General features: G+C 41.5%; 7 protein-coding genes and 2 non-coding genes across 10 annotated transcripts; 7 read left to right on the forward strand and 2 right to left on the reverse strand.

The window, feature by feature from the left end:
- The first annotated feature begins 41 nt into the window (after window positions 1–41).
- On the forward strand, window positions 42–2,938 carry LOC140764435 (chitinase CLP-like). Its single transcript, XM_073103006.1, has 2 exons — window positions 42–207; window positions 1,646–2,938. Exons 1-2 carry the CDS (start codon window positions 42–44, stop codon window positions 2,842–2,844), a joined length of 1,365 nt encoding a protein of 454 aa, XP_072959107.1. The 3' UTR covers window positions 2,845–2,938.
- A 657-nt stretch (window positions 2,939–3,595) lies between these two features.
- On the forward strand, window positions 3,596–7,317 carry LOC140764289 (protein NETWORKED 3C-like). Its single transcript, XM_073102767.1, has 4 exons — window positions 3,596–3,751; window positions 4,274–4,388; window positions 5,563–6,644; window positions 6,721–7,317. The coding sequence occupies exons 2-3, from the start codon at window positions 4,298–4,300 to the stop codon at window positions 6,222–6,224; spliced, it is 753 nt and encodes a 250-aa protein (XP_072958868.1). The 5' UTR covers window positions 3,596–3,751; window positions 4,274–4,297; the 3' UTR covers window positions 6,225–6,644; window positions 6,721–7,317.
- Window positions 7,318–10,251: 2,934 nt separating this feature from the next.
- On the forward strand, window positions 10,252–10,884 carry LOC140764436 (NAC domain-containing protein 19-like). Its single transcript, XM_073103007.1, has one exon. It carries the CDS (start codon window positions 10,252–10,254, stop codon window positions 10,882–10,884), a length of 633 nt encoding a protein of 210 aa, XP_072959108.1.
- An 862-nt stretch (window positions 10,885–11,746) lies between these two features.
- Window positions 11,747–12,115, reverse strand: LOC140764437 (uncharacterized). The gene has a single exon (XM_073103008.1). The coding sequence runs from the start codon at window positions 12,113–12,115 to the stop codon at window positions 11,747–11,749; it is 369 nt and encodes a 122-aa protein (XP_072959109.1).
- Window positions 12,116–13,670: 1,555 nt separating this feature from the next.
- LOC140765769 (superoxide dismutase [Cu-Zn]) lies at window positions 13,671–19,065 on the forward strand. 2 transcript variants are annotated; one of them, XM_073104993.1, is made up of 11 exons: window positions 13,671–14,342; window positions 14,461–14,694; window positions 14,781–14,903; window positions 14,990–15,177; window positions 16,456–16,544; window positions 16,659–16,760; window positions 16,852–16,947; window positions 17,067–17,098; window positions 17,180–17,255; window positions 18,579–18,632; window positions 18,764–19,065. In XM_073104993.1, the coding sequence occupies exons 1-11, from the start codon at window positions 13,719–13,721 to the stop codon at window positions 18,784–18,786; spliced, it is 1,641 nt and encodes a 546-aa protein (XP_072961094.1). In that variant the 5' UTR covers window positions 13,671–13,718; the 3' UTR covers window positions 18,787–19,065. The 2 variants fall into 2 exon arrangements, with proteins under 2 accessions (XP_072961094.1, XP_072961095.1); XM_073104994.1 differs by lacking the exons at window positions 13,671–14,342; window positions 14,461–14,694; window positions 14,781–14,903; window positions 14,990–15,177 and adding an exon at window positions 15,744–15,900.
- Window positions 19,066–19,690: 625 nt separating this feature from the next.
- Window positions 19,691–22,893, forward strand: LOC140765469 (pentatricopeptide repeat-containing protein At4g19220, mitochondrial). The gene is made up of 2 exons (XM_073104580.1): window positions 19,691–19,745; window positions 20,501–22,893. Exon 2 carries the CDS (start codon window positions 20,567–20,569, stop codon window positions 22,880–22,882), a length of 2,316 nt encoding a protein of 771 aa, XP_072960681.1. The 5' UTR covers window positions 19,691–19,745; window positions 20,501–20,566; the 3' UTR covers window positions 22,883–22,893.
- A 251-nt stretch (window positions 22,894–23,144) lies between these two features.
- On the forward strand, window positions 23,145–24,647 carry LOC140765470 (uncharacterized). The gene is made up of 2 exons (XM_073104581.1): window positions 23,145–23,612; window positions 23,714–24,647. Exons 1-2 carry the CDS (start codon window positions 23,160–23,162, stop codon window positions 24,494–24,496), a joined length of 1,236 nt encoding a protein of 411 aa, XP_072960682.1. The 5' UTR covers window positions 23,145–23,159; the 3' UTR covers window positions 24,497–24,647.
- Window positions 24,648–25,052: 405 nt separating this feature from the next.
- TRNAP-AGG (transfer RNA proline (anticodon AGG)) lies at window positions 25,053–25,124 on the forward strand. The gene has a single exon. It is a non-coding gene; the product is annotated as a tRNA-Pro (tRNA).
- Window positions 25,125–25,508: 384 nt separating this feature from the next.
- On the reverse strand, window positions 25,509–25,580 carry TRNAP-UGG (transfer RNA proline (anticodon UGG)). Its single transcript has one exon. It is a non-coding gene; the product is annotated as a tRNA-Pro (tRNA).
- Between the last annotated feature and the right edge of the window lie 53 nt (window positions 25,581–25,633).

Genomic DNA, 25,633 nt, shown 5'->3' on the forward strand with positions numbered 1-25,633 from the left:
CATCTAGTAAGCTTAAGCTCGACTCTCGATCGCTTCCATGCATGGCGGCGTACGTAATGCTTATCGTACCACAGCTCGACCTTCGTTACAGAGTGAGAGCTCTGTCGTCCATCCATGGAGTCGTTCAAGAACGCGACGAAGGGCATCCTGCCAGAGCGCAGTGCGTTAGAATCTACAAGCCAAGGATTGATCTGAAACTGGCACAAGGTAAGCTGGTTTGGAGAGAATTTTTGGAGCTAAACTCCATGAAGAAGGTTGACTCGAAGACGGCATGGCGTTCGTCGACGGCAGGCGGTGGTGATCGGCGAATTCCAAACGGTGGATCATGCATGCTTAGTTGGTTGTTTAATTGTTTTTCTATTCCGTGTTCTAATTAATTGATAAAGAGGAGCTAGTTAATACTTAATAGACTAAAAGCATGGAAGATCGTGAGCATGAGCTGGTTGATTAGTTCAAGTGCAATAACTAATCTCTTGTGCTGACTCAATGATAACTCAAATTAATAGTTATTCTCGGTATGAGTATCGAAGGTGGTGATAAATTAATTAATATGACACGCTATATTAAGTTTGATATCTTAATTACACTCTCCTATGTAGGATCTAAATCTCTCTCTCTCTATATATATATATATAATGGTTGATTAATATATAAAATCCTAATACAAAGATGTTCCTTATTTTTATTATCTTGGTGTATTTCTTTAAAAGAAAATGTGCTGATAAAAATAAAATTACGGACACCATAATTAAAGGCGTTTAAAAAAGATTGAAAAATAAATGACACAGCTTAAGTTTATCTCAATGCTAAATGCCAGCGAAACCCAAAATTATTGTTGTGGATTATAGTGGCATATCTTTTCATTAGGATTTACCTGGAAGATAGCAACGTTTAGCTGGTTGATTGGTTAAAGAGAGATTATGTTTGTCTATTATGGTGACTATGGATATTCTAGAGAGTTGTTCTGGAGAACAAATCATAGAATAACTACAGCAAGCCAAATAAAGCCAAAGTCTTTGGAGAAAGACAAGGGTCAAAGGATAAATCTAATTAGATTGGAACACATCAAAATTCGTAGATGTTACAAATGGATCCTTGTAATCCGATACTTATCTTTCGCCTCTTATCACAGAGGCTATAGTTGGATTCGGATCTTTCGAGGATCCGAATTGCTGCAGATATATAAATTTTCCAGTCAAATTAAGGGGGAAATTTAGTCTACAGCACGTCTATAGCAAGCCGATGTTGTTGACGCCACGTTACTCGATTAAATCCACGGGCTTTCCACCTAGAACCTCACATGGATAAATCTCTCGTATAGAATTGGATCAAGTTAAGAGGGAGGATCTTATACGACCCAGATCTGAAGATACTCCACAACTCGGGTACGTGCTTAAAATTTTATCCAACTCGTAGCAAATTCACACAACCTGAGCTGCATCGCATCGATCCCCGCCCATGGATAAATACATCGAGCTAAAGTCAATTGCCATCTTCTTCCTGCGTACAGTCTACTATATATATAGTCCTCTTGCATCAATCTGCTTACCTTCATCGAGTTCAAAGATGGCACAAACCAAAATCTCTTCTCCTCTCCTACTCTTATTTACCATCTCTTCGTTTTCCCTTCTACTTCTCTCTCCAGTCTCATCCTCTCCTCCTCCTTTCAAGGCAGTTGTCTCCCCCATCACCAAAGACGCCGAAACCTCTCTCTATACTATCCCAGTCAACGACAACTCCCCACTAGTGTTAGACCTCAATGGCCCTATCATATGGTCTCTTTGCACCTCAAATCACAAGACCATCCCTCGCAACTCTCCGACATGCGCCGCCGCCGCCAAATTCCAACCTCCCGAATGCGGCGGTAATACTACTTCAAGTCTTCGCAATAACAAATGCATCTGCACTGCTTACCCTGTCAACCCGGTCACCGGGAACTGCTCGTCCGGTGACCTGACCTTCATGCCGTCGGTCACTACCAATGCGACCGACGGCAAGAACCCGCTGTACCAAGTTGGTTTCTCAGACCTCGTCTCCTCCTGCGCGCCTCGGAGTCTCTTGTCATCGCTACCTAGCGGTGCAACCGGCGTAGCCGGTCTCGGGCGGTCGTCCAATCTCTCCTTGCCTTGTCAGCTCTCCTCCTTCAACCTCGAGAAGCAGTTCGCCCTCTGCCTCCCGAGCGGCGGCGCCGGCGTGGCGTTCTTCGGGAGTAAGCCCTTCGATCTCATCCACATGACGTCAGATCGTAATATAAGCGACTACTTAACCTACACCGACTTGCTCAAGAATCCGGTCAACTCCGCGTACTACATCGACGTCAAGCTCGTCGCCGTCAACACCGAGGCGGTGCCCCTCCCGGCTCACGCGCTCGAGCTCCACAAGAAAGCCAACGGCGGCGGCGTTACGCTCACCACCGCGATTCCTTACACCGCCCTTAGGAGCGACATCTACCAGCCATTCCTGAAGGCTTACGACGAGGCTTCTAGTTATATCCAACGAGTTGCTCCCGTGAAGCCTTTTGAGCTATGCTACAATAGCACTACGATGGGGTCGACGAGGATGGGGTACGCTGTACCCCAGATCGATTTGGTGTTAAATGGTGGAAAGAATTGGACGATATTTGGAGGCAATTCTATCGTGCAGGTTGATCCGGTCACGGCTTGCTTCGGGTTTGTGGATGCTGGGCCGAAGGCGGATAAGGCTATCCAGATCGGTGGGTTTCAGATGGAGAATATCTTGGTGTCATTCGACCTGAAGAGGAAAAGGATGGGTTATACGGGTCTCCTATTCGGGATTATGACTACGTGCTCTAACTTTAACTTCACTTATGCGGGTGGGTTTTGATAAAATGGCTTCTATCTTCTTGGGGTTTTAATAAAAATGGCTTGGAATTTGTAATCTATCTGTATTGTTATTCATATTATTGTTTTGGGTTGCTTTTTGTACTTGATTTGATGAATAAATAAAAATGTGGAGGTGCGATGTGAAAAATGGCAAATGGGAAGTCAATTATGGAGGATGGAGTTGTTAACAGGTTGGAAGTAGCCGTTATACTCGTCGTGAAATAAAAGGAAGAGGTCAGTGGCAGCCCGAGATGCTGCGGACTAAGACTCGTCCAATAGAATCCCAGGCAAGCAATGGGTCCCACTTCTGACCTCCCGACCGTTATAGAGTTGGACCAACAAAATCGACTATTGGTGCTCCCAAAACGCCCTTGGCTTTATCTGAATTTACCACTAGATTCAAGAAGATACTAAGAAAGATTACTACATTTTAAACCTTGTACATGATACCAATATTTAGAGTGCTGCTTTTGAATTTAGTTTATGAAACATCATTTTAATTGCATGATCCCAGATCTAATAGAAGATAAACATAAAAAGGTTAAATTTTGATGCAGTTTCCACTCTGAAAGAAACAGTGGTAGAAGATGTAAATAAGGTGTGAGATGAGGGCAAGGGATATGGGTAGAGGCTCGAACGGGTTGTTCCTTTTAAACGAGAGCTTATAAGAGGAGGGAAATTAGATGCGATTGTGATTCGGGCCGTGGCCCATGGCCCACAGAGAGCGGTTTGTATCCCTAATCTTGCTGCGTGGCGTCTCATCATTGGATGTCCGAGAGAAGGCCCACCCAATTAAGAATCGACGCAGAAGAATTAAATGCCGCTTCCTATTCTTGCGAGAGAGAGAGAGGCGAACTCCTCTGCACTGCACTCCCTCCGAGAAGCGGCGCCTCCAAGAAGCGGCCAAGGTTTTCTCCATCTCTTTTTATCTCTTGTTTATGATTTGCGTTAGAGTGATGGGCTAAAAGAGGTTCCTTCTTTTCTTTTTTAATATACTCGTTTTGTAAATGAGATTGGAGATAGGTTCTTGTTCTTGTTCTAGCTTCTAACCATTAGAAAGCAGAGGTTTCATGGATGTTGGTGTTCCTCTTTTGGGTAGCTGGTTCTTGATGAAGACGATGGTCGGTACTCCCCACTTTGCATTCTTCTGATCGCAGTAGAAACCCTAAGATTGGGAAAGCAGTTCCAAGATGCTTTCCTGAGGCTCTTGTTTATCGTTTTGATTCGAGAAGTCTTGGGTGTTCGATATGTAGGAAAAGAAAGAATTGTTATTTTACATCTTATCCTGGTTTAATTTGTCATGGGGGAAAAAGAAGCTATGATTAGGGAACAGAAATATTGAATCAGTGTTCTGGTCCTCTTTGGCACTAGTTTAATGGGATGGGGTGATTGCCAAATTGCTACCTTTTTAATTTGTGCAAGTGCTGTAGATTGTCGCAGGTAAGTGGGCAGCAATGAAAGTGCAAAAGGATTTACCACAGTCATGGTGGTTTGAGAGCCATAACAACTCTAGGCAGTCTCCGTGGTTGGTGTCAACTCTTTCAGGTTTGTTTTCTTTGTTCATGACTATATTATGGCACACAATTCAAACTTTTCGCATCAATTTTAGATAGTTTTTGGATTCACCTTATGATGCTCTGACGCTTTACTTCAATTTGAAAGTTATCTAACTCTGTATGCTCTCTATTATTTTCTCTTATATGAAGAAAATTTGTACAATTGGAACAATCTGTAGTTGGCAAACATAGGCAGCAATGACGGTGAAATTGAAAGTTACATCTAATGCTATAGAAGTATAGGGTAGTTTTCCACCAACTTCGGTTTTTTAATTTTCTGCTTCGTTATTTTGTGACATGGACAATTGGAACAGTGTGAAACATACTTGCATCTTTGACGATTTCAGCATGCACATAATACATATGTGTTTTTATGTGTCTGAAACACCTAATTTAGCTAGATTCCTGCACGATATGCTTGTGATTACAGAAGATATGTTATATGTTGGATACAATCCATAACAATTGAATCACCTTATGCAATAATTATTTGACATGTAACATCAGAAGAATTATGGTTGATGCTTAGTTGGATTTAGGTTCAAGATATTATCAAGTAAATGATAACAAAGTTGATTGGCTAGGATGATGAAGACCAGGCAAATTGGTGACTTGCCCCATTTCATGTTTTTATTGTTATAATATTTTTCAAGGTTTTATTTAAAGTTTCAGTACCTTTTTCTTTTGGCACTTGGAACAAAACAAGCCTTTGCTTGATTTTCTACTGTCAGATCTTGTTGTCTCTCACCAAGGGCCATTTTCCCCAGAATCCATCTAAGGTAAATATTTGTATTATCATCATCCATGAATTTGTAACACACTAAAACCATTTTATTTGTTCCTTTACTAAGTCTTACCAATCTCAGCCTTAATGCCAAATATAGCCAGCAATGGTGTTACTGCACCTGTTTATCATTGTATTCAATCAATTTTTTGGTTAGGTAGTTTGTTCTTAGCTGTTAGACATGTACCTCTTACTACTAGTAAGAATGCCATGGAAAATGGTCTGATATGTTACAAATGGCTGGATTCTCTAACGATCCATTTGAATGACAAAAATCAAGTCTAAACAATGTGGAACTGTTTCTAGTTGAAAGTTTTTTTGTACTCATAGATTTTATTGTTATTGGCACATCATTTAGTGTTAAAAAATTTCTCTGCAGAACTAGAAGAGAAGACCAAGCAAATGCTGAAACTGATTGAGGAAGATGCAGATTCATTTGCTCAACGTGCTGAGATGTATTACAAGAAGAGACCTCTACTCATCAACTTGATTGGGGATTTCTACCGAGATCACCGCTCGTTAGCAGAGCAATACGACCATCTGAAATCAGGAGGTGGAATTCGTCACACATTATCTGGCCCCTCTTTGTTAGACAGAACCTGGTCACAGAAGGTAAGCAACAATACATCGGATGGATCATCTTTGTTTTCCTCAGACTGTTATGACTCTGAGGAGTCCGAGGTTGATGATCCTGAACAAGAAGAATCGGAAGCTGAGACCAAGCCGAGAGATGAGCCAGATAAAGAGAATGACAATGATCTTGTGAAGCTGATGAAGATAGAACTACAGATACTTGAAGAGCAGAACGTGACTCTTAAGGCTGAATTAGCTGGAAAAGATGAGGAGAAGAGGGAGGTCATCCGACAGCTCGCTTCATCCATCGGCATCTTAAAGGAGGAGAATGCTGATATGAGGAAATGCATCAAGAATTTGAGAAAATGGGGCAATATTTATGAATTGAAGAAGAAGACCAAGGAGTTATTCTCTGGAAAAGTTTTTGGTGGACATTCCAAGTCCCAAACAACAGTTGTGGCTCTTTAGGGATGGTAGAGTAAGACAACCAGCATCTAACCTACATTTTTTACTTCACCTTTATATAGCTCTCATTTGTTGGAATGGAAATATTACCTCACCCTTGTTATGTTGGCAAATTAATGTGAAATGTGAAACTGGAAGTCCTTTTTTTTCAGGGGCAAAACATTCATGTTACCAGAATGGATATATTTATTTTGCAATCTCGCCAAGATTTTTTGTCCGTACTAGCAATGCAAATTTACTGATCAGTTTTTCCTTGGAAGTGTATTATTTTGAACTCAATCATGAGCTTGATAAGCAACAGGTTAAATCTTCTATGTGATGATTATGAAATCTACAATGTAGTGGAACCAAAGAAGCCATGTGATCTTTGTAATTCTCAACTCTCTTTGGCATGGGATCATCCAATAGACTGAACTCTCCAAGGTACATAGATCCTATTATCTTTTGTTACTGAATGCTTCATAAGGGCATATATTCCTCATTTTGAGTTCTTCATCAGATGTGGCAGGGAACAACAAGGCTTTTTACTAATTGCATTTTGAGAGCATCCTTACTGCTGCGTACATTTTGATGATTGATCTGATACAGCCCAACAGTGTCAAAGCACTCGATTGATTGACAAAATGCATCAACATCAAAGAGGTACTTCTCTTGACTTGTAGCTAATGTTCTATTTATAAGTGTCAGAATAAACCACTCTAATATGACAAGTTAAATATCACAAGAACAGAGCAAAAAGTTCACTTTTTGATGAATGTAGTTAAAATAGATGAGTAATTCTACTCTTATCAGAAACAATCATTTATCTATATCATCAGCCCACCACAAGATACCCTTTTGGACAAGTTAATTTTACAAGAACAGAGCAAAAAGTTCACTTTTTGATGAATGTAGTTAAAATAGATGAGTAATTCTACTCTTATCAGAAACAATCATTCATCTATATCATCAGCCCACCACAAGATACCCTTTTGGACAAGTTAATTTTACAAGAACAGAGCAAAAAGTTTACTTTTTGATGAATGTAGTTAAAATAGATGAGTTATTCTACTGTTATCAGAAACAATCATCATCTATATCATTAGCCCATCTCAAGATACCTTTTGGACCCCCCCCCCCCCCCCCCCCCCTCCCTCAATTTTCAAATTTGTGAAGGGCCCCACAAGGCCATGTTATTGGATGCCTCTCATGTTTTGTCCCCTAGCAACCCAATGCCACCCTGTGCCCTCCCAGCTATCCTCCAACTACTAAAGACCACGTGGACCAGTACATCCTTCCCTCCCCTTTTAAACCCTCCGCACACACAAAAAAAAAAAAACCCCCACTTCTATATTGAACTCTCTGTCTCTCTCACTCTCTCCCTTTGTGCTGCTTCAATTGTCACTCAAGATGGCCATCTCCTCTTCTATGTGCTCTTCTTTCTCAGCCTTAGCCACATTGCTCCTTCTAACCATTCCTCTTCCATCCCACTCATTGAAGGCCTCCGCCATCTCAGCCGCGCCGGCTGTCCTCCCCACCACCCCTGAATTCTCTGATCTTTCGCCAGCGTTGGCCCCGGATATCATGCCATTGTTCCCAACCCCGGGGTCCAATTCCGGCCTGGCGCCATCTTCCTCGATGCCGACAATTCCATCGAGCCCTAGCCCGCCAAATCCTGATGCGCTGGAGCCCAATTCGGCAATCGCACCGATCGGCGCCGCAACTTCGTCGGCCGGCATTTTGGGGAATCCGGGTAGGGTGAGTGTGGCATTGGTCTCTTGCTTAGTGCTCATGTGGTGGTTAGAGCTTGTGGGGAAGTGATGGGGTGCAAGTGGCCTTGGTTCTTACCTTTGTTATTATTTAATTTGTGTTTTATTTTTATTTTTTTTTGGGGTTACTCATCTCTTTATAGATATGGTTGTCTCTTTGAGGTGAAGTTATATAGTCAATTGCCACAAAGATGTTGAATGATGTGCAGCTTTTGCCACTCCTAATAGTCGTATTGACTAAAAGTGTTAAAGTTTCTTGGAAAGAGCCTTTAAAGAACAAATGCACCACCCTTTTGATAATAGGCAGGATTCCAATCGCCTTAAACTAGGTATCCACTAGAGGAAGTGTGCATATAATAAGGTGCCGTCTCTCTCTGGCTCAACAGTATTGAACATTATTTTGTTCAAAGATTGTGAATGAAATTGCCATGCTGATGAACTGTCTATGTTTAAAAATGCCCAAGAAAAGGGATCACCAATGAGGCAATGAGTACCAAAATTCGACTTCTCTTTTGGTATATAACAATAATATCGAGAAGCGATCGCTAGTACTTATCGTCAGGTTGTCCTATCGGACGAGCAAGAGGTCATGAGTTCAAAATTTAATAAAGCAAGTGAAAAGATTCTGTATTAAAGCAGGATGTGCAGAGTTTTTAGCACTTATGTTCTTATAGATTTAGCCTCTTTTGCTTAGGATTGATTCACTTGCAAGTGTGCATTGGCTTATATCTCCAGATCTTGTAAGCATGTGGAACCGTAAGCATTGTTTGGTCACAATTACCAAGGTGTGGATGAGGGAAAGCTCTGCTCAGAGTCAGAGAGGAATCCCCAATTCTACCAAACTCTTCCCCCACCCCCCCAACCTCAATGTTTAACAAAATAGGGCTATTGAGTAATTGGCCCACCAATTCCTCCTCTGCATGTGAGCATATGAAATGGGTGGAGTTGCAATGATAGGAAAAGGACATAACTGGAGTTTGAAATCATCTTGATGGGATCATGACTCTGTGGCTTCTTCTGCACATGTAGTGTCTAACCTCTGAAACCTCCTCAACCAAACCTAAAGAAGAGTGGCTAAGACTACTCACGAGCAACTAAGCCATAGAAGATTCTCTCATTTTTATCTAGTATACTTTATTGAAGGCTCAATAATTTACAGAAGATGGCTGAAGAAGACATATGTAGCACAGAAGAAGAGCCAAGAAGGAGAACAAATTGAGAGTTGGTAGGAAGACAGGAAGAGATCAGCACTCACATGACAGTGTATGGACAAAGGAGAAAAGCCCAAAGGGCAGTGAGAGTGAGTGGCATGTTACTGAATTTTGGCATTTGTTCAAACTAATTCAGCAGATCAATTGCAGCACTCTGTCAGTTGTTGAAATTTGTTTAATTAGGGATGGTGTCCAACATTTCTTCCTTCACTTGTGTGGAATAAGTTTATCCCAGTATAAGTCTTTTTATAATAGATTACCTCCATACTAGTCTTTGATACCTACTTATCTCTTCTCCCACTTTCAATCCAATATTTTTATATTTATCTATTACTATTTTGCATCGAAAAGACACAACTTCAATCAACTTATCATTTCAGTCTTTTTTTTTTTTTTGTGTTTCTTTTCTCTCTTTTCATTCATCAATTATAAATAATATTTTAGTCCAACTAACATAATAGCCTAAACCGGTTTCATTATTCGGTAGGTAAACACTAAAAGTCTGACTATTGGACTGATTGGAGGAAGCAATGCTACAAAGTGAGGCCCTAAATCCTTTCAGTGTTGATATATTCAGCAAATTATCCAGAATATATAGTTGAAACATTTTGGATCCCTGCTCATATGAATGTTTATATGCATATATCCTAATTAGGACTAGATTAGTTGCATACTATAAGAAATTTATAAGCTTAAAGGACCTAACTAGCAATGAAATAAAGCTTCAATAAGCTTGCATGCTTGACAAGATCACAAATGGTGAGAATGATTCACTCTCAGGCTTTCTGATAGTGCTTCTTTTTCAACACTAGATATATAGACAAGAAAGAGAAGTCATTAATGACTCTATCTTAGCTTAGTCATCATTAAATCCGAATTAGCTTCGGATTAGGGAGCAAATTAAGTCCGGCTCCGACTAAGGAAGAGAACATGCATGCCACGTACTTAAATTAATCCGAATTAGCTTCCGATTAGGAATTACTAGTTGTTCTTCACTTGTTCCTCTAGATATATATACGCGATAACACGAGCAGCTTCTACTCCTCCTCCTTCTATTCTATTCGATCGATTATGGAAATAACTAAGAAGGCGCCACCCACAATAGAAGCATCGCTGGAGCCAGGCTTCGTCTTCGATCCGACCGACGAGGTCTTGGTCGTCGACTACCTCTTCAACTGGATCCGCTTCGAATGCCTTCCTTGCGACATCGTCATCGTCGACGACGTCTACCGCACGGAGCCATGGAATATTCTCAGAGAAAACCACCGCGAGGAAGAGGGCTACTTCCTGACGCAAACCAAGGCGAACCACACCGCCGCTGACGGCGGCTGGGGGCGAAGGAAACGCAAGGCCGGAGAAGGGTCTTACAAGATCCAGAGCCGGATCGAGGACCGGGCGGTGGTTAACAATAGAATCACGTGGCGGAAGAATACCTTCAGTTACCAGCGGAAGAACGAGGGGGAGACGAGGCGGCGGCCGAAGACGTCCGGCTGGGTGATGCACGAGTACGAGATAACGTCGAGGGCGAGCGAGTGGGTGCTGTGCAGGGTGAAGCTGAGTGATCAAGAGATCGCGAGGAGGAAGAAGTCAGAGGACAATGGCACTGCTTTAGTTGATGATCAAAACCAACAATTCGAACAAGTCAATCAGCAGATTGAGGAGGAGGTGGAGGATTCCACTATAAAACACGCTGCGAATTACTGAGAGAGGCACCAACTAGTAGTTGCTCACGATGACGACCTTTGCTGCTGGTGGATGTTGCAAACTTTGACGAATGTCGATATAACGGCCAACTTTAACGATAGCAATGTACAAGGGAGTCTACGCAAATTATATCCTATAGAATTGTACACATGCCAAAAGATACTACATGTATCTTTCATAGATACAGAGTCTTAGCTACTTTAGAACGACTCTAAATCATTGGGCTATCAAACTACTGTAAACTAACCGCACTTAATTTTTTTTTTTTTATTTGAGTAAAGGAGCTAGTATTAGCTATTGATAATGGGCTCAGATAGGGACTTTCCCATCTCGACCAAAACGTACAGGTCCTGAGGGATTGGTTCACTCGCTCGGATCATTCCGGCCTGGGTTGCACCTAATCCCCGCTGTGCTGCCTAATATGCAGGCCTATTATATTTCCTTCGCACATGAGCTACAGTGCACACAGCCAACCCATTCATCTGGGCTTTACAGTCACGTGTTATACTTTGGATCTGCCATGGGCATGGTCTATCCTCTATCATGATCTTCACCAGCACCTCTGAGTCCGACTCCACCTTCACCAGCTGCTTTGCCCGTAGTAAGCTCAGCCCCATTCTTAGAGCCCATGCCTCCGCGTGTAGGGGTGACACTATCGGAGTGGGTTCCCACCTGGCCATCACTAGCCTACCCCTGTCGTCTCGGATGACCGCCCCAACACCTGCCTGACAAGCCCCTATGCAGAAGGCCCCATCATAACCTCACTCGTCCTTCCCGTGGTCTGCACCACTCGACCATCTCTTGCGTTCCTTTCGTTGATCTGCTGATCGTGGGCGAGGCATACTCATCAGCCATGTAATGGCTACGTCTCACCACTGCGCATGCCGCCTCCATCCAAGCTCTCACCAAAGGCAACTTGGTTGTGTTGCTTCCAGATGCCCCAATAGGTGGTCGCTACTAAGGCCCTGATATAGTCATCGCTCATCGATCTCCTTCCCCATGCCATGGTGATCCATTCCGAGCTCACAGAAGCACCCAACTTCGCAAATTCCAATTGCACCTTACCTAACATGGTCCATACTTCTTTGCTGTATTGACATGCATAGAACAGGTGTTCAATGGTCTCCGTGAACAACCCGCATAAGCAGCACCTGTCATCCCCTCCTAATCGGATAGCATGCAGCATCTCCCTAGTCGGCAGTCTTCCCCATAGGAGCTTCCAGCAGAACATCCTGACCCATGGCTCCACCTTCAACTTCCAGAGTCCTCTCTAGCCGTGCCACACTTCGCCTTTAGCAGGCCTGAGGAAACGGTAAATAGAGGCGGCTTTCGGAACCCCCAGTGGGTGTGGCCACTAGATCCATGTATCCTTAACCTCTGATTCACCCAGGGTGGTGCAAGCAATCTCAACGCCAACTCTACTCCTGCCACCCCCACCAGATTATGCCCGCTGCCCGCTCTTCTTCACAAAATCTCCGCTACCGAGAGGTTCGGCCTTAGTAGTTCCAGGTGCATGATGCATGGTGGCCACCTCCACGGCACTGCCGATGTCCAAGGATCATCCGCAGCGCTCGAGTTAGTTCCATCACCAACGAGCTTTCGGCAGCCCATTTTAATGGCACCTGTAGTCCGATTTAAGGCTCTCCAGATCCACGACGTCTTCCTCCAGTTGTCTTGTCTCCATGGGTGCATTCCACCATACTTCTCCTTCATGATTCTAATCCAGAGCGCGTCTTCTCCGTTAAGGATGCGGAAAACATGCTTGCCTAGAAGACTGGTCCTAGTTATCTGTAGTCTACTCACTCCAAGGCCGCCTTCCAACTTTGGCTGCGTCACCTTCCCCTAGCTAACCAGATGCAGTCCTTTACCTCTTCCATTGGACCATAGGAAGGACCTCGCCACTCTGTTGATCGACTCTAGCACCGTTTCTGGCACCCATGAGCAGTTCATCTAGTAGTTCGGAATAGCTAACAAGGGGGACCTGAGGAGAGTTAGTCTGCCGGCAAAGGAGAGGCTGTTACGTTTCCAATCGGCTAGTTTCTTGGTTACCCTCTCTACCAGCCAGCTATGGTCCCGGACACTAACTCGCTTTCCTGATATAGGCACACCAAGGTATCTGAATGGCATTCTCGCTCTCGGTAAACCCACCAGGTTGCGAATGTTGTCTGCTACCCCCTTCTCCATCCAATCAGGCAGATATAGTTCCGACTTCGCTACATTCACCTTTTGGTTTGTGACGCTCGAGTAAACCTTCAGGCACTCCTGGACGGCTTCAACATTCTTCACAAATGCTTCCACGATGACCAGTAGGTCGTCCGCGTATAGTAGGTGTGACAGGTGAACCTCCCCGGCCCGATAGCCTTGTAGTAGCCCCCGAGCCATTCGATCCTTAAACAAGCTTGACAGTATCTATGACATTAGGATGAATAGATACAGGGATAGAGAGTCCCCCTGTCTCAGCCCACGGTGGGGAGTTATCCATCTTGTCGGTGAGTCGTTCACTAGGATGGCGTATCTCGGTGACTTGATACAGGCACTGATCCACCGGCACCATTTGCTCGAAAACCCATGGCTTCCATCACCGCTAGTACAGCCTTCCAGCTCACCCCTAGTAGTACCGCACTTAATAATATTTTCTCAATGTTCACGAGACGATGGGAAGAGCAGAGGATACATGACCGAGTGATCGTCTCCTATTATTTCCTCACGTGCTAGATTACATTGGTTATGAGAGAGAACATACAAACTTCCAACATTGCATTTACTAAACAATCACAGTGGCCTCTCCAATAACATAGCATAAGATCCTCTTGTACGCATCCGAGGCTTCAATAATGGGGGAGGAGGAGGAGGAGACAGTAGTAATCATCGTCGGCGCCGGCCCCTCCGGCCTGGCCGCCGCCGCATGCCTAACCAACGCCTCCATCCCCCACCTCATCCTCGACCGCGAGAACTGCATTGCCTCCTCCTGGCGGTGCCGCACCTACGACCGCCTCCACCTCCACCTCGCCAAGCGCTTCTCCACCCTTCCCTTCTCCCCCCACTCCTCCTCCACCCCAACCTTCATGCCCAAGTCGCACTTCATCGACTACTTGGACGCCTACGCCGCCAAGTTCGCCATCTCCCCCCGGTTCCGCCGTGAAGTTGAGTCGGCGGAGTTCGACGAGGGGTCGAGGCGGTGGAGGGTGAAGGCGAGGAGGCTGGAGGACGGGGAGGTGGAGGAGTATGTGGCGCGGTACGTGGTGGCGGCGAGTGGGGCCAACGATGAGGGAGTGGTTCCGGATATTGAAGGATTGGGGGAGTTTAATGGAAAAGTGATGCACTCGAGTTGGTTCAAATCGGGTTCGGAGTTTAGAGGGAAGAAGGTTTTGGTCGTAGGGGGTGGGAATTCCGGGATGGAGATTGCGTTGGATTTGGCCGAGTCGGGTGCGACGACTTCAATTGTGATCCGTAGCCCGGTAACTTCACCTCACACTGGGAAATTTATTAAAAAGACCCCCTACCTTTGTTCTATTATTATCCACGCCCCTACCACACTTCTTTATCCATTTATTTTTGTATGGTAAACTAACGCAGATTCATTTAGTATCAAGAGAGATTTGGCTACTGGGTATGATCCTAAAGTCCTTCCTTCCATTGTATCTTGTGGATGCTTTGGCTCTTCTACTCTGTTATTTGAAGTTTGGCAATACATCTAAGTATGGCATTCATAGACCATCCAAAGGACCCTTCTATCTGAAAGCAAACTCACCAATCTTTCCAGTCATGGATGTTGGAACTTTTACAAAGATCAAGGCAGGAGAAATCCAGGTAGTTTTAATTAATTCTCTCAGTTCATGTCATTAACATTCTGTTCTTCATATGATGGATGATATGATACATTGGATTACTGATAGGTTCTACCTTGTATAACAAGCATAAGTGGTAATACTGTGACATTTTCTGATGGAAATTTACATTGCTTTGATGCCATAATTCTTGCAACTGGGTACCGAAGTGCAGCCAAAAAATGGCTCAAGGTTAATAATCTTTGTCTTCTTCATTTTCTGAGGTTTTCTTTTCTTTTCTTCTTTTTTGGGGGTGAATTTTTGTTTCTCTTGTGTAGAGTGATGAGTATCTTATAGGTGATGATGATGGAATGGCAAAGCAAAAATATCCAAACCATTGGAAGGGAAAGAGTGGTCTCTATTGTGCAGGGCTTGGAAGAGGAGGGATTCCAAGATCTGGAGAGGATGCACAAAAGATTGCTGATGATATCTATGATTGTTATAAATGGGAACATCTTAAGACATTGTAAGCAAGACATCTATGAATATATTTTTTTTTCCATACATAAATATCGCAATTAGATTAATATATATATATATATATTTTTTTTTTCAATAAATAATAGGGTTATACTAGATATATACGCTTAAATGTTACGATAAAAAATTCATCAAATATCAAATTCAGTGTCTTCGCTAAATTTCAACATAGAAAATAAAAAATTATAAATTTTTAATGAAATATTAGATATATTCTTATTAGACATTTCAAGTCTTAATTAGTTCAAGCTTAATTTCGAACATTATCAATCTTGATTAATGCTTAATCAAGCTTAAAAAAAACTATAAAATATAAAAATTAAAAAAATTATAATTATTTCGAGTCTTATTAAATTTAGTCGTTGGAGCAGCCTAGAAGATGATTACTCATCGACCTTACCAATAAGTTCTAGTTTTTTTTTAAAAAAATATCTAAACAAATGGATCAATTTGCAAATATGCAAAATTTGGAGGTTGCCACAATAAAACAAGAACTTAGGTAGTGATAAGTAAAAAACCTGATTTATTTAAAATAGAGGGTAACTAGGAGTGGTATCGCTCACCGCCGGTGGACATAACACCCTGTCTCCCCCACACATATTTACGGTGGTTGGTCGCTCATCTACTCCTGCTCTTCTCCCGAACTCTCTAGATACTCATCAAGGCCGCCTCTGCTCTCTTCTCCACAAGCTAGGGGGGGTCGCCTGAGGTAAGATTTAGGGTTTTAGAAGATTCTTTTCTCATTTATTCACCTCGATTTTAGGCTGTGATAGATCGATCTGCTTTCCGGTATCTCCGTTTGATTCGTGGATCATGAGTTTCTCCTGTTTCTTGTGATTTGATTTGAATTTGGGTTCCTGAAGTGTTGGAATCCGGGGTTTGATTCTTTGGTATGATGTTCTCTGTTCTTTTTGTGGTATTTTACTTGATCTTGAGGCTTTTATATGATCAGTGATGCAATCATCAATTTATTCTCGGAAAGAACGGGGATGCACTTGCTAGACTCACCGATTCGTCTATTATTAGTTACTACGTTGTTGTAAGCCATATAAAACGGAGATACTGCATCCCTTTAAAATTGGATCATGAAGTGGGTAATTTGTCTGTCGAGGCATGAAAGATGAAAATTCCTGTTATTGTTTTTCTTATCTTTGATTTTGCCATTATTTTTTGTTAACTTGGATGCTCATGTTGTCTCTCGCACTTATCCGATTGTTGTGTTACTGAAAACTTTTCTTTTTATCCTTGATTTTCTTATTTGTAGATCACATAAGAAAATGGTGAAGGCTGTTGTTGTACTTGGTAGTAGTGATGGCGTCAAAGGCACAATCCACTTCACTCAGGAAGGAGAGGGTAAATATACTAGCAATGATAAGATCATGTGTTAGATTGTTACATGGATCGAGTAATTTTTGCCTCGTATGTCATGTTAACCTCCTGTTATTTTTTCCCTTTTCATTGTTATAGGTCCGACAACTGTGACTGGTACCGTCACAGGCCTCAAGCCTGGGCTTCATGGTTTCCATGTTCATGCACTTGGTGATACTACCAACGGCTGCATGTCAACAGGTGCATATTCACCCTTTCACATGTAGTTGTTGCGATCTTTAAATGAAATCAATAAATCTATTGGTGGACATAACTTTCCTTCATGACACAGGGCCACATTTCAATCCTGCTGGGAAAGAACATGGAGCACCAGAAGATGAGCTCCGCCATGCTGGTGATCTTGGAAATGTGACTGCTGGACCAGATGGTAATTTTTCAGTTTACCAGCCTATGTGGTGCTTTAGAAATTTACTACATAGTTCTTGCTGTACCTCTGTGGTCCATGCAACATTCTGTCACTAATATCTCTACTTCTTATATCTCCAGGTACTGCTCAAGTTTCTCTTGTTGACAGTCAGGTGATACTTGGTTATTTTCTTGTTATATTCCTGTTGTTATTCTTACAGTTCTTCTGAACTGGTGTATTTCTCTCCTCACAGATTCCACTTAGTGGACCACATTCTATCATTGGGCGTGCTGTTGTTGTCCATGCCGACCCTGACGATCTTGGAAAGGGTAATCCATCTTTCATTTAGCTTGTTCCTTTTTCTTTTCCTTTTGTATTGTTCATTTAATTAGAAAAAATTATACTATTATTTAAGCAGTATCAATATTAAGCTTTTTAGTGTCCTATCTAAATTTATTGTCATGACCTATCGGCTCACTGGTGCGGTGCATGTCTTCTAGATGTAGCTGACTTTGATTCATGCCTAATTTTATTTGACTTTCTCATCGGGCATCATTTTCTTATGTTCATGTGATAAACTTGATAAACTGCAAACAGATTACAGTTATGATCCCATCTAGAGTATTAAAACATCCCCTCTTAACCACAGTATCCTTGTTTCTTTCTCATGGACTCTGATTTTGAAGTAGAATTGATTACATCACATATGTGAGGAAATAACTTCTGTCTGAACTTTATTTGCATATAGAGAAACAATTAAACTATGCTAGCTTTTCTGATCATACAAGTTGCAGTGTTGCTCTACATCTCTTCTGTTTTTAAAGGAAAAGAAAAATGGGGCAGTAGTGGCAGGTATTTGTTCATGAATGTGCTGGACCATTATACAAATTCCATTTCCTTTGTTATGCAAGTACTACGAGGGAACAAAAAAGGAAAGAAATACTAAACTCAGACACAACTTGCCAATATGAAGTACCAAAATATGGCACATTACCATCCTGTACACCGTAGTGATATGCTTGCTTATAAACTACTGGGAAAAATAAACTAACTAGGATTATTAACACACTAGAAGTTTCATTGTAAAGTCTACAATCCATTTTGTATTGGATGGTTGGACCTACTTCATCGCAGCTTAAAATTTGAAGATTCATTTTGGCAAAGCCAGAAAATCATTTAATGAAGAGTATCTGCAAGCTTGACACATAGATGATTAGTCTCTGTACATGAAGATTCAATTTTAGCAAGGCCAGAAAATCATTTAACAAGAGTAGCTGCAAACTTGGTGCATAGGTGATTATGATTCTGTACACTGGTTTCTGTTTTACCTTGTCTGAATCTTAAACCTTTTTCACAGAGGACAGGAACTTAGCACTGGCAAGGTGTTTTACCTAAATAGTTCCTTTGCTTTTTCTGCATTATGAATTTGCTTCTATGCTTTAGTTCAAATGCAATGGCTTGGCTATTCTGTAATCTTGTCTCTGGATATGAACTGATTTCATGGAACAATAAATGATTTTCATAAGGTGTTCTTTTTTAGCTACGATTATGACCTTTGGCAGTATCAGTCAAATGTTAATTGTGTTTACAATTGATAACATATGAAGATCTTATCAGTCAGGCACTTAACAGATTTGTTAATGTTACTTTAGGTGGACACGAACTTAGCAAGAGCACTGGAAATGCTGGTGGAAGAATTGCTTGTGGTAGGACACTACTACACCTTTTATCTCTTCTATGCTCCATTTTTACTGGCCGGTCTCATTTATATTGCATCCCTTCTCCCACTTCGCTCCTTTAGTATAATAAATAACCTTTTGCATCTTATGAATTCCAGGCATCATTGGACTTCAGGGCTAGGCCCCTTGTTCTAGATATCCATGAAGCTGATGTGAGAACAAAAATCTTCTTGTAACTGGAACCTTAGCGAAACTTATCTTGAATAAGGAATCCAATGTGGGTTCAGATTTGCTGAGTTATCTTGTATTCTGTGGGATATATCTATTGAGACATACTCAGGACTATTATGTTGTTGTTTCAAGAGTCCTGCATTACTTTCTAGTTTGTTCTGGTTCCTTCCGCACAGTTATTTTATCTTAGAAGAAGTAATCTTCTTTGCTCTTTTCAGATGCAGTAAAATTTGAGTGCAATTTTTTCTTTTTTCTTTTTTGTTTCTTGAAGCAAATGTTCGCTATGCTTATATAAGTTGCATTGTGCGTCTCTAATTCACTAGCTAATATCCAATTTATGTTTGAATTAATGCCTTAAAAAAATATGAACGTATGACATTTCGTTCCTTTCATTACTTGTATTATTTGTCTCGTTAATTATCTTCTCTAAAATTTAATTTAAATATAGTTATATTTAAGTAAATAATTAAATAAGCCATAAAATAAAATAATAAACATTTGATAAGAGTAATATAAGTCAGATATTGAACCTATATTCCGCTAACCATGTAGCACTTCAATATAAAAGCACAACCAACAAGACAAGAAACTAAATTTTGAAAAAGAAGTAAAACTCATATAACATTCATCAATCTAATTTGTCTGACACTGTTTTGTTAGGCATTTTTTAGTGGTGTTTGTTTCTCACAACTTACTTTTAAGTGATGGATTTGCAGAGCTGCGAGATCATGAGTTCGAAAAGTGATTGATGAGTTGTTGTGGTATCAAATAGAGATTTTAAGTGCAAATCATATCATACTCATCTGTTACTTAAAATATATAAAATCTTTCGTCTATTTAAATGAAGGATATAATCCAAGCTTTGGTGCAAGGCCATTGAGGAGAGATGCAATATCAATAATTTTGAAAGTGAGTATGCTTGGCATTAGTTCTGGCATAGCCTCATTCAATTTTCTTATATATATATATATATATATTCTTTGTGGTCCATATTTCTAGCTTTGTAGATTTGTTTTGTTATTAGATTTTATACAGTATCTTGTACTCTCTCTGGAGAATCTATTGGCAAGATTTGTTGTTTGGTAGGGCCATTATTGGGATAAAGTTCTCAGTTGGAAACTTCTCCATATATATATATATATATATATCATATATCCTTGTTCTATTGGAAACCTTTTTAATGCCAGATATTTTAAAAGGAAATAGAAAGGGAAAAGCGTCGTATTATTTACTAATAATTTAGTAGACAGGACGACACTGAGGTGAGGTGAATGGTACTAACATACAGAGGCTTCGCTATAAAGCCTTTTCTTCTTTCCAAAATCCTTTTTGAAACCGTAGCACCTTGCAAATTCCATCTCTTTCCGAACTCGCCGCGCTGCCTTGTCCCCAATTCCCCATTCCATGGATCAATTCGATCGTACTGCACTTCTGCCCACTACCCATTTGATCAAATGGCTCTTAGAGCTAGTTTCGTCATACACAGCCTTAAACTCCTCAAACATGCAGCAGGTGGCCCAAATCTTGTCTCTTCCATTCATTGCCTGTCACTTAAAACTGATGCGATATCAGAGCTTCCTGTACATACTTCGCTCGTTACAGCTTACGCTAGAGTTTGTGATGTAGATTCATCTCTCAGTCTCTTTGATGATAGTGTTGCCCAGGATGTGATCTCTTGGAACGCCATCATCAATGCGTTTGTCCTCAATTGCCATTTCCACACCTCTCTGATGCTTTTCGAGCAAATGGTAAAAGAGTTTGGCGAATTTGATTCCACGACGCTGGTGACTGTGCTGTCGGCTGCGTCTCGTACTCGTAACTGGAAGCATGGAATGATACTCCATGGCACTATCATAAAAAGATGCTTCAACTCGGAAACAAGCCTTTGTAATGCTCTCATTGATATGTATGCCAAGTGTGGTGACTTGGGCTCTTCAGAGCTTGCGTTTGAGAGGATACAAAATAAAGACACTAGTTCATGGAATTGTATGATCAATGGAAGCCTCTTGAATGGACATGCTGAAGGAGCATTTCTTTACTTTAGGGAAATGATTCGTTCGATTAATCGGGCAGATGAAGTGAGCCTATCTTGTGTTACTTCAGCTTGCTCTTCTTTAGATTGTCCCTTTGATTTTGGGGAATCAGTCCATGGTTGGATAATCAAGTTGGGTTATGAGGGAACATGTACTTCTGTTCCAAATTCTCTAATATCATTCTATTCTCAGTGCGGTGATGTAGATGCTGCAGAGAAGGTGTTTATAGGTCTTTCTGAGAAGAACGTAGTTTCATGGAATGCAATGATCAATGGATTGATAGAAAATGGAAGAGCTGATGAAGCACTTCTGTACTTCCAGAAGATGCAGTTAACAAGGGCAGCTCAGCCTGATACTTTGGTAACAATAATTCCAGTTTGTGGTGAACTTAACCTACTTCGTCAAGGGAAATCACTCCATGGATATACTATTCGGCAGGAGCTACAGTCCTTGGATATTTCAGTAGGAAACAGCTTGCTTGGTATGTATTTAGAATGTGATGATCCTACATCTGCAGACCATCTGTTCAGGACTATGCCTAGTAGGGACTTAATCTCATGGAACACGATGATCTCTGGCTACTCAAGAACTGATTCATTGAAAGAGGAATCCCAGATTATGTTCTCTGAATTGCTTCGTATAGGTCTTCGATGTAGCTTGGCTAGTCTTTTGGCTATTCTACCTTCATGCACTTGCCCAGAAGATCTAATTTTTGGCAAAGCAGTTCACTGTTTGAAGCTTAAGTATGGGTTTTCAAGTAGTGTATCGGCTGTCAATGCTCTCATGCACATGTATATGTGCTGCGGTGATCTGAGAGCTTCATTATTTCTATTAAAAGACTTTAGGCCTGTTTCAGATGTTGTTTCATGGAACACCATCATAGTCGGCTGCATTCAGAATGGGTACCTCAGGGATGCATTGCAAGCCTTTGTCTTTATGCGCTCGTCTCTTCTTATCAATCCTGATGCTATTACATTTGTAAATTCTTTATCAGCATGTGGAAATCTTAAATTGCTCCTCTTTGGCAAATGTATGCATGGGTTGGCAATGAAGTATTTGATGCTGTTCAATGTCAGGGTGAGGAATGCCCTGATTAATATGTACTTCCAATGTGGGGACATCAAGCATGCAGAGTCAGTGTTCCATATGAATGGACATAGAAATTTGTGTTCCTGGAATTGTATGATTTCAGGTTTTGTACAGAATGAGCAAGGTGACAGAGCTTTAGAAACATACCGTCATATGGAAGATTATTTTCCTAATGAGATCTCCATTGTTGGCATTCTTTGTGCGTGTTCTCAATTAGGATTGTTCAGACATGGTAAGGAAATTAATGGGTATGTATTCAGGCTTGGACTACAAACAAATGCTTTTATATCAACTTCACTAATTGATATGTATAGCAAGTGCGGGATGTTGAACATCGCTATACGAGTATTTCAACATTCTGCAGAAAAATCCATTGCTTCCTGGAACTCCATGATATCAGCCTATGGTTTCCATGGGCATGGTAGAAAAGCCATTGAGCTTTTCTGGGAGATGTCTGATTTGGGTGTTAAAGCTACTAAGAGTACTTTCGTTGCTCTTTTATCAGCTTGCAGCCACTCTGGACTGGTTGATGAAGGATGGAGACATTACAATCTCATGGCAGAAAAGTTTGCAATTAAGCCAAGTGCTGAGCACCATGTTTGCATGGTTGACATGCTTGGCCGCGCTGGAAGGCTTAAAGAGGCTTATGAATTTGTTGGAAAACTGTCTGTTAAACCAGATCATGGAGTTTGGGGAGCTCTACTGAGTGCTTGCAATGACTATACTGATCTTGATACAGGAAAATTCATTGCAAAACATTTGTTTCGCTTGGAACCTGAAAATACAGGTTATTATGTCACACTTTCTAACTTGTATGCTTATCATGGAATGTGGACAGATGCAGTAAGAATTAGAAGGATGATTCAAGATAAAGGACTGATGAAGCCTGCAGCTCTCAGTGTCATAGATGTCTTGACTGAGTGAGTGAACAATATCCACCATCAATTTTATATGTAGAAATACTTCGATCCTGAATCTTGTATATTTTATATTGTGTTGCAACCCACCTACGGATTTGGGTAGTAAGGTACGTGGACGTGGATCCGTAGTTTCCTAGTTTCGACCCGACTCCGAATCCTAATCGAATGCGGTTTATAACCGCATCCACCAAACTCTATAAACGTTGTTCGGCAACTTCTGTTTACAACGCCGTCTCTTTCTTCTCTCCGGTCGAGCTCTCTCTTCCTTCCTTCCTTCTATAATGCACGGAGGAAGGCCTCCATCCCTCGAAGCTAGCCTTCCTTGCGGATTCAGATTCAACCCCACCGACGCGGAGCTCATCGACCACTATCTCCGCAACTGGGTCAGAAACGATGCTCTTCCTTGCAGCGACGCCGTCGTTGGCGCCGAGGTGTACTCCACGGAGCCATGGAATCTAGTCGGCGAGGATGAGGAGATGGGCTACTTCTTCTCGCACCGAACGCACCAGCGTCAGAAGTCCGCCAACATGAGCCGCCGCGCGGGTTCCGGCACCTGGTTTCCTGAAAAGAAGAATCCGGTGATCGAAGAAATAAACGGTCGTGTCATTGGGTACAAGCAGATGCTTTGCTTTTGCCTCTCTGAGGAGGATAGCGATCGACCTAACAAGAAGAGGAAGAAGAGCACCGGGTGGGTGATGTACGAATACGAGCTTCCTTCTGGCACAACCCGGCCGGTATGGATTTCAAAATTTTATTTCTTAAAATTTGTTTTTATCCTTACCTTCTTTTCTGCATGCAGTTGAATTGATAATTACTGGATAATGTTTGCATGCAGCATATTGAACCAGTGCTGTGTTTGATTAAGAAGAGTGCTCAGGCGATTTCGTCCCGCAGAAAAAGATCTCGGGATCAAAAACCGAGTCTTGGCTTCCCTGCAGAGGTTTCAGACACTAAACTGGCCTCTTCTACCGCGGACATCCACATTAACGCCGCCGACTTCGCGAATATGGTGTGTTCTTCGACGGCTTCTAGAGACATCTACGCCGCCGACTTCGCGAATATGGTGTGTTCTCCGACGGCTTTGATCACTTCGGAGAAGTGCAGCACTGAATACCAAATACCGACGCCGATATCAATTGTGGCACCAGTGCCGACGAGTTCTACTAGAGACATTTACGCCGCCGCCGACATCGAGTGCAGCACGGGGTGTGTCATGACGACGCCGGCATTGCCTCCGGCACCATCCACGGAGGCAGCATTGCCGCTCGAATCCTCTGCGGAACATGAATTCGTCGATGACGGCTACGACTTTGAGGCCTTTCTGGATGCCACTTTGTCGAAAGATTTAGACGAGAAAGAAGGTAGCATCGACGAGAATTCACTCGAGCACGCCAAGTCGGGCGACGTCGGCCCCGCCAATAATACCACCGGCGGAAGTAGTTGGAATCCGACGGGCTCGGAAACTGGGGATCAGCTCAACAATGTCGATAGCACTAATCCGCCTACTTGCGATGGTGAAGAAGGAGGAGGAGGAGTCTTTGGTTCCATGACCTCAATTATCGATCCTTTTGAATGGAACGGCTGGCAGAACTCTCCTTGTTGGAGTGACGGATTCTGATAGAATGATTAATAGAGTTATCCATCGGCTGTATATATATATATATATATCTATGGACTTTACTTGCATTCATATTGTTGTAAATCTGTTTGTTAATTAGTTTGTCAAGATTAATTTGTGACAAAGTAATTAATCAGACAACAATTTTTGGATCGTGCTGTTATAAAATCATTTGTTCAATTTAACGTTACCTTGTATATATGTATGTATATATATATATATATATCACCAGAATTTAAAGTTACCTGAAGCAATCTTGTTAGATAAAAAAAAAAACTTGTCTTCTTTATGCATGCATGTCTCAAGGCATTCTTGATTTATCTACCTAGATATTGGGTTAGGGAATTAATTAACTAACACTGTGCCTTAGCCCGAATCACACCGTACCTAACCCAATTCCTCCAATTTATTGTTTCAAAACTAAATACTCGTTCTCTCTCTCTCTCTCTCTTTTCTTCACTTGCCTGCAAGATGATCCATGTGAAAGCTAAGAGAAGGTTACTCAACTGATAAATATAATAAAAAATATTATAAATTTTATTTTTAGAATACCAACGGGCATTTGGTCTAGTGGTATGATTCTCGCTTAGGGTGCGAGAGGTCCCGAGTTCAATTCTCGGAATGCCCCAATTAATTTTATTTTCCTTTTTTTTGGCTCTTCAAAGTCCACATATTAACTAACATTACATGTTTTCCTTGGACATACTACTTTACAAGCGAGAAAAAGTTACAAAAGAATTAACATACAAGGAGGATAGTTTAGAGGAAAAAATTTCACTTCCTTAAATAGTTTAACCTTAATTAAATTTTATTAGATAGTTTGAAGTAGGCTGAATTAAATTAGATTTAAGTGTTAATTATATTTTAACCTTCGTATGTTTTTCACTTCCTTAAAAGTAAAAATTTATTAGAAAAAAATTAAAAAACTTGAGTAACAAATTAGATGAATAAAAATGTCCTCTTTCTCTCTCTCTCTCAAGGGGCATAAAAGATAATTTGGCCCTTTTTCGAGGGGGCATTCCGAGAATCGAACTCGGGACCTCTCGCACCCAAAGCGAGAATCATACCACTAGACCAAATGCCCTTGATTGAATTTTGTATCTTAAAATAAATTATAGTCAATTATTATAAAGCCCG

This window comes from Typha angustifolia, chromosome 8 (assembly GCF_048772165.1).
Source record: "Typha angustifolia cultivar Huaian chromosome 8, ASM4877216v1, whole genome shotgun sequence".
Taxonomy (NCBI): Eukaryota; Viridiplantae; Streptophyta; class Magnoliopsida; order Poales; family Typhaceae; genus Typha; species Typha angustifolia.